Source organism: Bactrocera latifrons, unplaced genomic scaffold (genome assembly GCF_001853355.1).
Source record: "Bactrocera latifrons isolate USDA-ARS-PBARC rearing strain unplaced genomic scaffold, ASM185335v1 scaffold_1, whole genome shotgun sequence".
Taxonomy (NCBI): domain Eukaryota; kingdom Metazoa; phylum Arthropoda; class Insecta; order Diptera; family Tephritidae; genus Bactrocera; species Bactrocera latifrons.
Window position 1 is genome coordinate 3,425,685 of NW_017534407.1, and position 17,729 is coordinate 3,443,413.

The window sequence follows — 17,729 nt, forward strand, 5'->3', positions numbered from 1 at the left end:
TTTGAACCGGTCGATTGGCCAGCAAGATTGTGTGCTATCACACTGTTAGACTTTTATGTGGGAATATGTAAAACCTAAAGTCTATGCAAGCAAGTCAAAACATCACACATATCATTCTCCAATTACCAGTCGAATTGCTTAAACGAGTCATCGAAAATTGGACTCAACGGAGCCGCAGCCAATAATTGAAAGAGATAATTTTCAAAAGTTTCCAAAGAATGTTCTTTTGAATCTTAATAAACATTCACAATTCAATTTGAAGTTTCTTTGTTTAATTTTTAAGTAAGGAATCTCGAAACGGACCACCCTTCATAAGGTTAGGGAGAAATAAATAGATATAATTAACATATAAACTGACATATCTGGCAAAAAATTTACCAGAAGTGGAGAAATCATTATATTGGGTATAAAAGACCCAATTCACCGGGTTCGCAGAAATTATGGCAACTAGATGCTTCAAACTTAGTCTGGAAATAGCTGGATAGCAAAGGAGAAAGTGTTTAGATATTGAACCTCACCTTCCCCCAATCCAACTTTGTCGGTTTTTGCTGCGTCCCTTCAGTTCTTTAGCTTCAACGCCTGAGTGCCAATGAGACAGTCTTTAATTAGGACACCAATGAATCGTTTTCGTTCTGTTCTGAGCCAGAAGACTTTTGCAGCCTTACAAGTGCTGATTGTTGGCCAACACATTTACTAAGCTCATGTGAGGACCATTCATCAAGCGCCCGAATGCACTAAAACTGGTCTATACCTGCTCATCGGCGTTGCCATGATAAGTAAAGTCATACCTTAATCGAGACATTTAAGTTAAAAAGTCAACGAGAATAACGAAAGTTAGTAGAATCTTGAGGGATAGATGACCAAAGTGTAGGTCAATTTCGACCATACGTATTACGAGCTATAACAGAAGGCCGTAAAGCAAATCAGAAGGAAGGTTTCTCTAACGATGCTGTTCTTTAGTTTTCATTGGGGACCTCTTTTATGGGGTGGGTACCAAACCCAGGGGAGACACTACGACTAAATTTTGGCTACGACTAAAATTTGGTACAAATCGGTTAACTTTTTTATAAGACAGGAAATTTTGTCTATTAGTATGGGGAGCTAAACCCATTTTACCTGTGGCTTAAATATTCAAAGGTTAGAATCAAAATGCAATCAGACGCTACGGCAATAAATAAACGGATTAAGATGGATTCATATATAAATATATCAGTGAATTTTCCTGCAGGGTTTGTACTTACGCACTACGCCTGCCAAAATACACGCTACGCGCACACGACCACACACACACAGAAGAGACAAACTAAAACTAATTATAAGCTTACAACTAAACTAATTCGAATTGCGGCTTAAGGCTATTGACTATTTCTCGAGGATTGCGGTGAGTTGAAGAGGTTCTGCGACTGCTCCTGCGACATCTGATAGGGCAGTATTTCCAGATCGTTAGGTAATTGATTTGTGGTCGCTTGATTGCCGAGCGCTTCGAATGGATTGTTCGGAAAGAAATTATTGGTGCGTTGTTGTTGTTGTTGCTGCTGCTGTTGTTGTTGTTGCTGTTGATGAGTTAACACTTGATGCTGTTGCTGTTGTTGCATAACTTGATTCTCGCCAATTAGTTTGGCATCGATACGATCGCTCTGCGATTCGGAACCATCATCGCTAATGCCCATCGGGAAGTTGAGTGTCGAACTCGATTCGGTGGCCATTTGCATGTAGGTGAGCAGCGAGTCCTCATTTGTCGTTTGCGGTGCGCTGGTGTTGTTGATGAAGCTCTGATTCATGCCGCCCTGTTGCTGCTGCCCGTTACTGGAGCTCACCGCGTTGTTGTTGCTGCGCGAATTATGACTCGGCTGCGTGTTGCCGATCGTTTGCAGTGGCGAGAGATTGAAGAACGCGTCGATGTCTTCGTGGCCGAATTGCGCCAGATCAGATACACTGCGCGAGAGCAGATTCAGTTGTTGCTGCTGTTGCGCTTGCTCCTGCGACTGCTGCTGCTGCTGTTGTTGTTGTTGTGGCTGCGGTTGTAGCGCCTGCAAATGTTGTTGCAGTTGCGGCTGACTTTGTTGCGACTGCTGGTGATGATGGGGCTGCTGATGGTGATTGCTTTGTTGCGTCGTTTGTTGTTGTTGTTGTTGGTGATTGTGGTTATGCATTTGTTGTTGTTGTGTTTGCATATGCTGCGTCTGCTGTTGCTGCATACTATGTTGCTGTTGCGTCTGCGCGTGTTGTTGCTGATGTTGTTGTTGTTGTTGCTGCAACATCATCTGCTGCGTCGTCTGATCCATTAGTTGCTCGCTGGAGTTCATAGTGAAGCCAAATTGCGTGAATTGCTGCTCCATCGTCGTATTGGCGCTGGCGAAATTATAATTGCTGCGACCGCTATTCGGCGGCGTATTGTAATTCATCGGCATCATCGGCTGCAGTAGTGTGTAGCGCGCCAACAGTAGCTGCTCGGAGACCATGCGCAATTCATCCTGCTGTTGCATGATCAGTTTTTGCAATTCGTCGTGCTTGCGTTGCAGCTGGTCCTGCAGCTGGGTCTGGGTGGGCGTCATCACCACCGCACCGGAGAGCATGTCGGCTTGGCTCTGCAGCGGATCGAAGGTGCCGTTGGTCGGTTGCGCGGCCGCCTTCCAAGGTGGCGCCGTACTCATATTCACCGGCAGCGGCGACAGCACCGGCGCGACCGGAAATTGCGCGATCACCGGCTGTACCGGTATGGCGGCAAGATATTGCGATGGCTCCAGGAATGTGGGACCGACTATTTGCGAGCTGCGTATCGGGAAGGTGGGCTGTGTGAATTGACATGGGTTGTTGGGCACCATTTGCGCCTGCGCCATGGTGTGTTGTGGTAGCATCGGTAGTATTTTTTGTTGGTTCTGCGTTTGATTCATCTGCAGCGATGTGTTCTGTTGCGACTGGTGGTGATTGTGCAGTGCATGTTGGTTGGCCGCATTCAGTTGTTGCGCGTGCGTTGTACTTTGCGGCATTTGCATATTCGAGCTGTGACCGTGACGTTGTCGACTCTGCGTTAAGAGTAAATTGGTTATTTTCAAAGATTCCAAAAAGGGTATATCAGTTAGTATGAAAAAAAGATGGTAAGGGGTTGTCAACTGTGCGAAACTTCAACTAAATAATAATAAGATCAAAAAATATCATGCAAATGTTTACCACAACAGGACGTTGTGTTCAATATTACCGATTCTTGTGCAGTGCACAAGTCTTGAACACAGACAAGTAGAAATTCAAAGCATATTGACCCGGCGAACCTATATTATCGATTTCTTTAAAAATCTAACTTTACCAAGTTCCTTTCCTGGATCTCTAGATAACCAAAAGCGACTAGCGAGGCAAAGCAGACGCCGAAATTGGTTTTGAAATGTGTCCAAACAAATTGATTTATGAGTTTGGTTAGGTTATCCACTTCATACATCGACCTTTGTAATTTCAGTTAATGTTTAATTTATTGTGCACTGAAGTTTACATCGTGCAGGACGTCGATGCTTTTTCCGAAGTTCAATAAAAATTTAATATCTAATTCAGATACTTCATGCAGTCCCTACTACAGTGAAACCCTTAGCTATCTAAGCCGAGTTCTCGTTAGGGTCGGACTGAAGCAGAGGCGGTTTTTCAGCGCCTCATGCCTTCTACCCAGCTCTCGTTGGTAAATATGCCAATGTGGCTCTCATGTGATGCCAGTTAGTTGTACCTTTTGAGTAGATCAACAACCGTCCTGCAGTCTTTTCGAGACCTGGACCGAGTCGGTAAAAAGGATGCATGTTTTCCATCGGAATCTTGAACATGATCTTGGTGAGTCTTCATGTGCCTTAGGCATTCCATATCAACCTGATCTGTCTGTAAACTCTTTCGTAAATTTCATTTTTTATTGTTTTTGGGGACTTGAGTACTTCCTGAACCCTTTCGTCAGCCAGGCGGATGGTCCGTTTGGGAATATTATCGGCTTTTTCGTTTCTCGGAAAGTTTTTGTACCCTGGAGCGCAGTATATACATATAACCGCTTTCCGGTGGTCACTATATCTAATGCCTCCCAGTTTCTAAAGAAATTTTCTGACTCGCTGCTATTGACTATTACAGAAACTTCTCTGCAGAGGTTTCTGCCTGGAAAATACTTCAGTATTCCGGCAGCTTGAAGGGTCAACTGAAATCTCTCTTTTAATTTTACTCTAAACCTTTTATCCCAGCTAAAGTCTTGGCCACGCTCTTTTAGTTTGACTTGAAACCCTCTCTTCCAGATAAAGCCTGATATTTATTACAACCCCCTGCTTATTGTGCTCAACCCGATTACGATGCGCATACTTCTTTTGGAACTAAAGTTACCATTCCTTACTTCGGGTGTACTAAAAAATAAACCCTCTTCTTCAATTTACACCCTCACTATAAAAGAATGTCTTACTATTTAAATTTAACGTGATTAACTTTTTCCGTACGCTCGAAATAGAGTTATAAAAGTCTAGGTATATTATAGAGAGGTAAAATCAAATAACCTAACTTCGAATGTTATGATTAGGACTCACCGAACTCAAATGTGTCATAAGAGAATGTTTACTAGTCGCCGAATCCGCAGACATGGACGTGGAATCCGATTCGTTGCCAGGTCTATGTGGGAAATAACGTTTTCGCTTAGCTGTCGGTGAGATTCCAGTAGAACTAATATTGCCATAACTCGAGGCGGGTCGGGATGTCTTGTATGTTGTCGATGCTATGCCAGTAGTTGACGAGGCATTCGGCCATATTGGTGATGTGTCCAGCCGCGGCGAAGCTTCATTTAATATACCCATTATAACATTGCCACTATCGCTCGCCGAAAGCGTGGATGGATCTAGACTTTGATTGGTGGTTTCAAGGTCCCTCAATGTCATTGTGGACGACTTGCTAGTGCTATTGTTGATCGAAGGAGTTTTCTCCAACTTATTGCCCGCCTTACTTTGGCGTATCACATCTGCATAACTGACTACCTTGTGTGTACACACTACGTAGTCAGGTTTCGAGCTGAATTGGTGGTAGGACACATAGAACTCGGTCTGCAGCCAGATCCATTGTTGTCCTTTGGTAAGGAAACGATAATAGCACGACTTGCATTCGCCTTTCTGCATCACTGTGGGAAGATTTGTTAAAATTTTCTATCGAAAATGCAAATATAGTTGTAACTAATACTTACACTCTTCATGGCAAGCCACTATACTCTCCAAATCATCGAAATGGTAGTAATCATAACCGGAGGTACCGAGCACTTCAAAAGGCATATAGCCGATGATCGGCGGCGCACGATGATCCAGAAAGAGAAATTTCCATTCCATGCTATGTTTCGAAGTGAACTCGTTACACGTCGGATCTATGGCGGACATCTCGCGTATCAGCTGCGGCGTCTGAATGCGCCCGGTGCCGACGAAAATCAATTTCTTATCCACCTCCGCGCTAGGATTCATTTGGAAGATACGTGGCAAGGCAAGTGTGTTCTGCGATTGTATGCTGTCTAGATTCACATTGTTTCCTGTTTTGAGTGTCGTTTTTTTTTTTTTTTTGAGTTTAGACAATTACATTTGGTACAGTGAAGGTATAAGTGTTCTACTTACGAAAATAACCTACAAATTTAACTAACTCGTACGCATTGGCATCCACTTTGTCGATACCGCCACGCCGTAAATGCAAATAGAATGTAATTTGATTACTTGAGTTGATATCAGTCTGTAGTGGCTCGATCACTGGTTTGGGATTTAGAAATATATTCAGTAGACTTTCATGATCCATTTCGTAGGTCAAATCGAAAATGGTCATATTCACAAGGTCACTCTAAGTGTTGAATAATAGAAACGATTAGTTGGTATCGAAAGTTACATTTATGGTAATGTCTACTCACTGGTAGGTAACCGAGCAGTGGAGTAATACTTTCAGATGCATAACATATGGAACCAATACCGCTAAACACTATAATGAAGCCATCCAAAGATTCCAGCATGAGATGTGTAAACTCGTCGTTAGTAAGGAATGTTGGTTTCCAGTCTTGCTGTATTTCGAAAACTTTCGAACGATCGGTGGCCTCTGCAATATATGTAAATATCCAATTAGAAATAAATTATTGTATCAAATATTGTTAAACTTGCTTGGCAGTTTTTTAGGCAAAAATTAAGGATTAACATTAGATCTAAAGGTTTCTACCTTGAACTTTTAATAAAAACAAACTTAAAACTCTCTTAGTTTCACAATTTTTTATCTGGCTTTTGGTTATGTTATCTTAATTTTAAGAACTGCTTTTTTAATTTTTTGGAGATTAACACAATACTTAAGACGATATTAGTTATCTAACGTTCAAAATCAATAGTCTTTCCAAAACAAATTGACCAGCGAATTTTATTGGCTTATTTAACAATATATTATGGCGAAGCCTTAATTTAAAACTATGATTTAATTTAGAATGATGTTAATAATATATAATATCATTCCAACCGCTTACCGTTGTGATGTTTCAAAAATGCTATTGTCGACTTGAGCACTGTCGATTTATCCATTTTCCGGTTTGATGTCGATATGAGCGCGCTCAAATCATTCACCAGCGTATTGAATTGATCTCTCCTCTTCTTTTCACTGAGATTTCGAGATTTTCTGAAAGCAAAGTAAAAAAGTTAGTCTTCAGTTAACATCGGGATAAAATATTTCACATATTCGAGAATATAATATTAACCTAAAATAATATTAACCTAAAATTTAAATAAATTATATTGATGGGATTTATCTTATAGCAACTTTTCCACTTGTTGATACGTGCAATAAGCTAATGTATATTCGAAATTTGTTTCTCTATTTGGTACTAATACGATGTAAATCATCTTAGAATATTATGTTCAATCTTTTTGTTATAAAATTGATGAAGTTAAGAGTATTTTCTTACCTGTCTTAGAAATGTTTTTTAACAGATGTCAAAATTTTAAAGTATATTTCCTACAACTCCCTTTAAAAATTTGCTTTTCCTTTTAATATTAATATCTCAACATTTTTTTCTCAGAACAAATACTGCACTTGGCGTATATTTTATTATTTCTTGGTAAAAATTTTACATAAGATTGTCATTGGTTTTAAAGAAAGTATTTTGAACATGTAGTCACAAAAAATTTACAACAAATGCTTGTCTTTTTTATGAATGAAGCCTCCTTCTCTGTTATTGCAGTTTTAGTTACAATTCTCTCATTCTAATAGTTGTAAAGCCAACTTTCATACCTTCAACCTTCTATAACTGGTATCGATTGACAACTGAAATTCCTTTTTTTTTATTTCATTGCCATTGTAACTAGTTAACATAGAATAAACTAGCGAACAATTTGTTTTGCTAATTGTAAATGTAGTACAAAATATTTAATAGTAAATGGTGCAGACCGTCCGGCTAATGTATAAGGTGTTATGGTTTTCCGCTAAAGTCTTCCTTTCCATTTACTTTGAGCAACAAAAGCCCTTTCTGCAGTGTTCACATATTTGTTGCTTTATGCGGAGTCAGTTCCGAGATCGCGTTCAAGATTGTGACTGCCAACATACCAATTCGCATTGACGGCGCATGTTAAAATTTTGTTTTGAAATCGCTGGATTTGTATAATAGTGCTAGGGATTGAGCAGCCTCAAAGTTGTATCCCATTAGTCCAAACTGTTCTGTACACCTGCCCTTAAACAAGAATTTTGTTTTATGTGAATAGAGCAGAGTTTCTGCCCAATAACCAATACATGTTTCTGAATTTAAGAGATCCCGGTGGTCTAGAATTTTCAAAAAAAAATCGATTTTTTTTTTTTGAAAATTCGAAAGTATAGTCCTTTAAGAATATACTGTATACCTTTTTTAATGATATACATCTTATTTTACTTTCTACGACCGTCTTAGCGTAGACAGACGTTCAGGTAGCGCAGATATCTAAAATATAGACACTCTAAACTTTAAACTCATTTATCTCAAAACTACTTTTTTCGGCGTGCCGTTGATGAAAAAAAAAAAAAAACTATCCATCCGAATCACTTGAAATTTTAATATGATGTTTATAAGATCAGGTCTATAACAGGTCCAAAAATATAATCTGAACTTCAAAAGCGCGAAATTTTTTTTATTAAATTTTTTTTTTTGTAGTCCCAGCGATCCTGCACTCCTACTGATTAATTATTTATTTGGTTTTATGTTTCAGATGTTCAGAAGAGTCAAAATCAACACCGGCATCGGCAGACATCTTTTAAGATAAGTTAAATAACATTTTTTTTATTTAGCAAAAAAATATGTTTGTTCTTTTCGTAAGTGTATAAATAAATTGCAAACATTTTAAATTGATTGTTCTTTTTTTTTAACCTTCAAAAAAAAAAAAAAAAAAAAAAATCCAGAAAACACCCTTAATTTGAGGGTTCTATACCACCGGGACTCTTAATTTTTATTTTTGTCATATGGAGTACATCTATGTTTTGTGGCCAAGGTCATGCCTAGATATTTCTAGTATTTGCTCACCCTTTAAGTACAGAGATATGTAAGTATATCTAATATTGTTGTATGTGAAACAAAAGTGTACTGATTTAGTTTCATATAATTTTATTCGCCATTTAGCTGTCCTTTCAAATATTTTTAAACGTTCTTGCAATCTTGCTATTGATGCAGTTTGTTTTTGCCGATAGATAATACTGGTGGTAGATCGCATGTAACGAGTAGGTAAATGATGACCCCTAACATATCTCCAGTTTTTATTTCCTTTAAATCAGAGTCCATATATCCAGGTTTAGTTCGAAAAAATAGTCCGAAAGATATGATTTTAAAATAAAATTTTAATTTTGTTTAGGCGTCCGCCATGGCAAACTTTGCCAAATGCATTTTCAATGACTCGGGTTATCGGGTCCAAATTCTAACAAATAACGGATGTTCCAAGCAGATGAACTTTTTTCAATAGCCTTTTTTGACAGATCTTGCCTGGGTCGTGTCAAGTTGTCAGGCTATATTTGTTTAGTACTGAAGCCGCTTGACCTCTCCAAGCGCCATCACTTCGCTTTATGGGCTCTTGAAAAGTTGCAAGAATATCAGACATTTTAGAGCCACAGTTTGTTCAGCGATGAGACACATTTTTGCTCATTGGGTATCTAAGCAAGCAAGATTCACACATATGGGATAAAGAGCGATCCAAGGACATTTAAGAGCTGCCATTTCAAACAGATAAAGCAAAGGTTTCGAGCAGCCGGTGTAATCATCGGTCCATATTTCTTCAAAAATAATGCTGGTGAGAACGTAGCCGTCAATGGCGACCGTTATCGCGCCATAATAACCGACTATTTGATGCCTAAAATTGTAACGCATTTCGGCGACAGTTGATTTCACTAACACGACACTATTTCCCACACATAGCATCAATCAATATATTTATTTAGGGAACACTTCGGTGATAATTTCACGTTTTGGGCCGGGTCGATTGGCCTCCAAGATCTATGTGGATAATTTCGCTTCGATTCAGACAGTGGAGCAAAACACCACTCGTATCCTTCACCAGTTACCAGTCGAAATGATCGAACAAGTCAACGAAAATTGTAGTCAACGGATGGGCCAACTGCCGTAGACCCGGCCAACATTTGAGAGAAATAATTTTCAAAAAATAAATGCCAAATAATATTCTTTTGAATAATAATAAATATGCGCCATTAAATTTGAAGATTTCAAAAAAAATTGCGAACCTCAAAATGGAAATATAAGAGCATTTTGGAAATCCTTAATGGTATAAATATTTCAACAGGTGTGGCGTTTTACTGCTAATGAACTAAAATGGTGAGAGTCAGAGACTATTTTACCATGTCGAATAATTCAAATATTTTCAGTAAATAATTCAGAGACTTCTTTTTTAGTGTTTTCTAATAATCATATGTATTGCCTCGTTAAGAAAATTTCCTCTTCTTTCACTGTGTTACAACTGTACGATTGTTAACTCAACTGTGCACTTTATTGTATTAATAAATTGTATTAATAACAAAGCCATCAATGCACACATACATATGTACAAATATGCATGTGTGAGTGCACGCTTAAGCATTTTTAAAACAGAAACTCCCATGTGTGTGCTTTTATTTGTTTACCTTTCTAAATTTGGTGCTGCCACTATCACTCCTACGCTCATTCGCCAACAAGCACATGCAGACCATACACATATACATATGTATGTATGTATGCCTTCAAATACGCTTTGAAGCAACCAACATGCGATCCGCTGTTGTCGTTTGCATTTATCTCGCTACAATAAGTCGCACTTATGTATTTGACAGCTTATGTCAAAGTAGACAATTTTCATGCTCTATGCATATTCGGCATTATGAAATCGCAAAGCGCGGGCGACCTGCAATCCTTTGCATACTCCAACACACCCAGTTGTTGGGGTAACTTTTCCTACATTTTTTCTCTTTTTGCGAATTTCGGTGGAGGAACAGCAAAAAAAATAAATAAAATAAATGAATTGTTGTTGCTAAGTGTTACCTTTCCTATTTACTATTTATTAATATGTTTGCTTGCCTCTTTTGTGGTTAAGCACATACACCTATACATATTTATATAAATATATATAGGCATTTCAATGTGCCATATCAATGTTCCTGCAGTTAATTATGCAATTTAATTAAATCAAAGCAAATTCAATTTCTGTTAATCTTATCCGCCACAATTTATTTACATGTGCTGATATTCGAAGGCGTGAATTCGGTTTCTATTTGTAATGGATATGCAATTTGTTTGTTTAGCTAAAGCGATTATATTCTATTCATTACATAACTCAGTAAATGGGAGGAGGCGCAATATGGGTGTTACTCTTATATACTGTCAAGATCAAAATTGAACCGGACTCGGTCGAAGAAATCTGTATCGTCAAAGAAATGGTTCCCAGTTGGTATTACCTTTTTCATGTTCGCTAAAGTTTATTTCCATATTTCAGGTAGTGTCTGTTTGGCCGGCAGTTGTTTACGACGCGAAATGTTTTTAAGCCATTTTTACCATACACAAAAACTTAGCAAAGAGTTTTCTTGAGATTTTGTCTTTCCAGTGGCTTCGGCATCATTGAAAATGTTGAAGAAGTGTTTTGATGAGTCTACTTTATTACAAATACAAGTATGTGAGTGGCACAAAGTGTTCAATGAAGGTCGCAAAGTCACCAAAAAAAACTTGCCTTATGCAAACAACCATCTTGCTTGTTTAAAAAAATTAGAAAAACAGTTTTTGAATATCTTCATGTTGGCATCAGAGTGATATCAGAAGATATAACCAATTATGGATCGGATCAACTCCTTCGGTTAACGTTTTGGATACTGAGCGTGTTAATACTAGATTCGTACCAATTGAAAAGAATTAAAAAAAAAGCAGAGTAAAGATCCCAAAAGAGCTGTTTCAGTTGTGGCTGAGCACCCCACATTCTTCAAACGCAGCATCACTAATGAAGTGACGTTGGTTTATGAATATGACGTCAAAACTATCCAAAAATCTAGCAAATCGTGCTCCCTAAGCCAAACCGTAAAAAAAGAGAACAAAAAACAAACTTCGTAGAAGATACGGAAAGCAATCCCAGCCGAGGCTTACAACAAGTGTATGGATTGGATTGGATATGACTGTATTGGTTCAGGAACCTCTTACGAAGGTGAGAAACCTTGATTTAATTTCTACAGCTATTTGTTTTATTATCTGTCAGTGAGCTTTCTATAATACGTGTACGATATGGATTTGAAGCTTAACTCGGTTCTGCAGGGAAACACAACGATATGGCCAATCTAAGACGACTTCTGTAAGGGAAAAGATCTATCATAAATGCCTGCTGCATTATATGCTATCAAAATCCATCATATTCTCAATCCGGATGAATGGATTTTTTTGTAATGGTTCTCCAACATTTCGATCAAGGTTCAATAGTATGACATTTCGGATCTTGGCTTTTTTACAACTTGATCTGCTCATTTTACCAAAATTTTTTTCTAGTCAGTCAATAATGTTAACTAACTCATTCAATTTCAAACATCACAACCCTCTTAACGCTCAACGAAATATCGTTGCCAACAGGTCTCATTTGACAACTACATATAATTGTTCCTTGGTGTCAAGGTGAATAAGAGTTTGTCGACTAGCGTCGGCAGCAAAAATCTCCGAATTTTCAGTATAGAGGATATTGTCTGTAAGTATTGTAAAAGGGCGTTCCAAAGTAAACAGGACCAGGGGCGCTATATTCAAGGTACCTTGTACATACTATAAGACTTCCAACGCCCTTGGTTCTCCCTCGAAGAGCTGCAACCAGTCACTGGCAAGCTCAAGCCCAAAAAATCAGTATAACAGATCCCAGCAGAAATCCTGAAAATAGTCTTGGCAGAGTTACCGGCAGTCCTATTGAATATATACAACGCCTATCTCGAGGCCAGAATATTCCCGTAACGGTAAAAGTAACGGCTGACGTAATCGGTGAAAGAAAAGAAGATCCAAATTTGACTCGAAGCGGCTATTAACGAAACTGCAGGACTCTCACAACACAGGGTTAGACCTAGCAGATCACCTCTAGGAGCTATAAAATGTGTCATTGAAAGTTTCGAAGCCGCACAGCGTAGATAGCATAATTATAAGCGAATAGTGTTGCTGGCGACTTAAGATGTCCAATGCTTTCTGTAGCGTTAGACGGAGGGGATATTATCGACGCTCTCGCAAAAAGTATTTAAAACTCATGGCAACGAAGATCGGCGAATGAGAGTCGCGCCAAATGGACGGCCAAACTAATAAAAGACCTGAACTTATGGAGAAGCCTTAAATTCGGAAATGTCGCTACTTATTAGTATAAATAGCTCACCTTACATCGGACTCATATCCAGAAGAGCGCATGCTAGATAAATGCTCTTTTAAATGATAAAGCACTAGTAGTTTTCAATTAAAAAAAAAAAAAAAAAAAAAAATTAAAAAAAAAAAAAAAAAAAAAAAAAAAAATTAAGCCCATAACATACAACCTGTACGAATATCACATTATACTTTCTTAAAATTGCTAAAATATCATCGAATGCTGTCATTTTTCAAGCTTTTAGGCCTTGAAAGTGTGCGGAAATGATTGTTTTCATTTAAATTAGAGTTTCGAATGAGCAATCGGCAGTAAAAGCTGATACTTAATTAACTGCACCAAAAAGACAGTTTTATAAAAAGGAAATGAAATGTGGTAGTTTTGAATGAGTTTGAGAGCTTGTCATTTATTTCGAAATACTTATTACTGTTGTTCAATAGAAAAATTAGTGTAATTACCTTATTTTTTCTTTTCTTGCTTTAAAAATTTTAATATTTTTGATTTTGATAATCTATCTGTACTCTTTTTACAGTACAGCCAGCCAATAATGACCGTGTATGCTGAGGGTTTATCAGCGATACCAAAAACTGTTATGGTCTTTGCGTGAAAATTATATATAGTTGAAGTCCGGACAGAAGCCTGAGAGTAGTAATCAATAAATTTGAGTCCTAGGTCACATTCAGTTTCACAACAGATATACATGGGTGTTTTTTTTTTTTTTTCAGTACAATCACAGTGAGCTCGAATTACGACATTTCACACATTATTGGACTTACTATCATATGACTAAATGGTACCAGAAAAGATTTTTACCTCAGTCTAAAGAAGACAAGTCAGGTGCTAACCGGCATTTACGGTATAAAATCAACCAAAAGTTCGAAAATGTTTACATTATGTAGCAGTACAGACTTAAAACAAAGCAGATTATTATATTTAATCTGTCCAATTATTATTATCTGTATTAAATGAGTAGAAAAAAGTTATACTTCGACTCCTCAAACTCATCAAAAACTCATGAAAGAATACGAAAAGATATTTAGCTTTTTGGAAAAACACTTGTTTCACGATAGAAAAGGTAAATTTCAAGAAAAATTCCTGGCATCACCTATTTTTAAATTCTTAGAACGGTGTTTCGGCTGCGATCGCCGAAAAATAGTTGCGGAGACCAGCAGCATACAGTTTTCTAACAAAAGTCAACGAAACTCATTTAAAGTTTCGAAACTTATTTGAAAAAATTCTGTTTCCTAACCAACACCTAACACTTTTTGGAATTTCCCCTTTATTTTTAGAAACTTTCCTCATAACTGCAATTGCATTCGTAAAACTTTGCATGGGATGTGTGCCTACGTATGCTTGGTATGTTTGTATATAAATATTAATATCGATGTAGTAAGTATTGAATAATGGCATTATGAAATTCGATGCGAACAGCCGACATACCTTTTCGTATCGTCCTTGTCGTCACTCTCGTCCTCCATTTTGAAATGCGTTAGATAATCCAATTTTCAATATGGCTGCCACCGAATGGCGTTGCGTCAATGACGAACGCAAAACACGAACGTGTTACACGCGAAAATTTTCCACTGACACCAATCAAAAAAGAAAAAAAAAAAAATCGAAACCAGATTTTTTCAGTACACTTTTCCCTGCTTCTCTGGCTTATAATATTTTAATAATGAAATTATTTTAAATATTTTACACCGTCGCACATAAATTACCACTGTGTAGCTATTTATTACTTTTCTTTTAATTTGTTTTGGCACTTTTTGATTTTGCAATTCTTTCAAAAACACTTTTGGAAAATATTTCCTTAAGGCATTTTCGCAAATATTTTTTTTTTTTTTTTGATAAACTGTAGTTGTGAGTGGTGATTTTGTTTAAGTGATATCCACTTTGAAGAAGAGTTCGAAATCGTTCATGGCATACATTTTCTTCGGACTGCACGCAGCTGCTTGACATACACGAATTTTACTAAGCTGTATTTATGCTTTGATGTTGTACAACATTTTCATGTACAAATTGATCTGAAAAAATTAATTATAAATGAGTTAAGAAGAAGTCTTTGAATATTTTCAGCATTTTTTTTTTTTTGTTGATTAATTTATTTATATATTTTTTGCACACTATTGTATTTTTTCTAAGCAAATTTAACTTTTATTCTGAAACAATTTTTTATAAATAATTTTCTAAAGAATAATAATTTCTTTTTTATTGTTTTTCTAAAAAATATTTATTTTTCCAGTTTTTCACACGATTCCAAATTCGTTTCGCGTTTACCGTTATTTGTCCGAATGCAACAAGTGCAAAGTTAAATCTGGCCTGTGGCGACTCAAAGGATTTGCCAAAACGTCGCTAACGCAGACATACGCATACACCTACAACCGTTATATATATACATACAAACACATTAATATATAACATTTACCAACACAATCCGTTTGCACAGTTTTGATCACTGCAGCCTTCGCTCAAACTCACTTGCCACACACACACATACATACATGCTTACATACAGTTATCCTTCATACTCTCAACACGCTTTGTGTTTGCCCGCCCGCAAGTATGCTACGTTTGTGCAAATTACGTAAAAGCCAACGGACCAATGCGCATGCTCAGCTTTGTCTTAGCGCCGACCCGCTAGGAATTCGCTAGCCGCGCTACACCAATGACTGCAGCAATGCAGTTTCAACCCTTAACACGCGTTGTGACTGTGTGTATGTTACAACAACAACAGCAGTCAGCCACGCAACACATGCAGACACACATTCGCACAAATGCATACATACAAACAAACATACGCGCATGCAATTGTACATAACAACAATTGTCAGCACTCAACACACTCTATTCAAAGCGTTGCTACTTGTACGCCGTATGAGGCAAGTGGCAGCCAGTTATCGGCGTCACAGCTGCGGCTCAACCAACTCCATTTACTCGCATATAAGCTTTGTTGTTGTAGCTACTTCCACTCAATCAATCTGTTATATTTTGCGCTCAATTAGCTCGTTTACCAAGCGATTAATATTATATCGAAGCAACAACAACAACAGTAATAGCAACCCTTCGTCAGTAAGTTGTGGGAATTGTGCGGCGGCTGGCAGCAGCTGATGCTGTGTGTGTCTGATTGTCCTTTGTGCACCTTTGTGTGCGTTTCTGGCGCCAAGGTTATTGCGTTGCTATATTTAGCATCAGTTGCATAATTTGCTCCAAGAATTCGTGTTACCAAATATCAGTCGACTATTGACAATATATTATTCATTTGTATATCTATTTATATATTCTAGTATAAGTATTGAATGAACATATACAGACCGAAATGTCTTATACACTTTGCATTTAGTATTTGGACAGTTTTGTTTGGGTTTGGGTCACCCGCCAGTCGAATATTGTAACACATGTTTCTAGCAATGTCCGATTCTTATTTCCAATTGATTTCTGATTTTCTGATTTTTAACGCTGTTTCTCTATGCAGACTTCTCGTCTTTGGCTTCAAGTTAGTTTATGATTAGACTGATAACTCTCTCAATAACTGTGGAACGTGTACGTGTTGGAATCAGTTGGAATCAGTTGGTTTCATGTTTATAGTTTATTTCCAAGGGTAAATACGAGAAATCTAAGGAGCTCTTCGCACTCAGATCTCATACTTTTAGACATCCAGGTGAAATACCGAAAATTGAAATAAAACACCTAAGCAGATTTTTGATAGATTCAGGGCGATTTAACTGCTAGCTAATATGCATGAGTTTTTCGTCTGACGACTGAACATAACAGTCTAATTGTGACCATTCGCCGTGCTCAGTGATCCGTCATCTAACCTAACCAAAGTTATTTTCTTTGGACCCTTGATAAGTAGTTGTTCGGCTATATATCTGGCATACTTAAAAAAGTAACGGTGTAACCTTAGCGCCTTAATGCATATATTGAGCATAATAAAAAACCGCAAAGAACTAATCGAAAGTCAATCTCTTAGGGATATGACGTTCAGCTCTACACAAATTACATTAAAATTCATAGCTGGAACACAAAATGATTCCACATAAATCCACTTAATTTAAAACGTTCCGAAATCGAAGGCAAAACACTGAAGAACATTTTCGATCCATTTATTCAGACACGTAAAAAATTGGCGGCAGAAGTGAAAGTTGGTAAAGAAATCCAAGAATTCTGAGTGAAAAATTGTGAACAATACTTGAAGACGCGCTTTTCTAGATATTAATTTGGATGGATTTCTACTGAGTTTGCTGCTTCCAGTAAAAGTATGTGCTTTGCAAACCAAATAAATGGAAAGTTCTATTGACTGCTTGTTAGCTACATTCAAAGGCCTTTTGGATAATGACAACGTCGTGCGACTATTGAAGCTCAAAGGTGGACTTGATCACTGGCAGTACCATTGGGGAAAGAAGCAAAAGTCAAAAGACAATAACTTACCGACTACTGCATTGGAAAAAGTTGAAAAATTGCAAAGTATATAATTCAGAGTTGTCTTAGCTTATGCCTATAACGAATGCGAACTCTAAACGTTCTTTTTCGACACTTCGCCGCATGAAAACGTGGCTGAGGACGAACATGCTATCTTGATTGAACAACCTGGCGTTGGTGCACACGCATAATTACATTGAAGTTTCTACGCAAAAAGCTCTCGAAAGATTCTCAAAACTTGGCCCACATCGTTTTGTTTTCTGAATTTTTTCTATTTAATACACGAACTGACTGTAGTATTACACATTGTAACGAATAATGTCACCCTCAAGTTTACGATTTATAATGCTTTTTTTTCTATTTAATAGGATTTTATATTAGAAAGGCGATTTGAAAATTTTCCACCATGATACGAGAGCAAATAATTTCTCAGAATTTCAGTAACATATTCTCCACACTGATCGATATTATGTGAAAAAATATATATAATCAAATATTCAAGCTATATTG

General features: G+C 37.4%; 1 protein-coding gene across 1 annotated transcript; it reads right to left on the reverse strand.

Annotated features, from left to right (window-relative positions):
- Positions 1–282: 282 nt before the first annotated feature.
- Positions 283–14,676, reverse strand: LOC108978183 (circadian locomoter output cycles protein kaput). Its single transcript, XM_018948345.1, has 7 exons — positions 14,241–14,676; positions 6,473–6,621; positions 5,879–6,060; positions 5,595–5,811; positions 5,180–5,512; positions 4,536–5,116; positions 283–3,026 (listed from the first exon to the last, which is right to left on the reverse strand). Exons 1-7 carry the CDS (start codon positions 14,276–14,278, stop codon positions 1,356–1,358), a joined length of 3,171 nt encoding a protein of 1,056 aa, XP_018803890.1. The 5' UTR covers positions 14,279–14,676; the 3' UTR covers positions 283–1,355.
- Between the last annotated feature and the right edge of the window lie 3,053 nt (positions 14,677–17,729).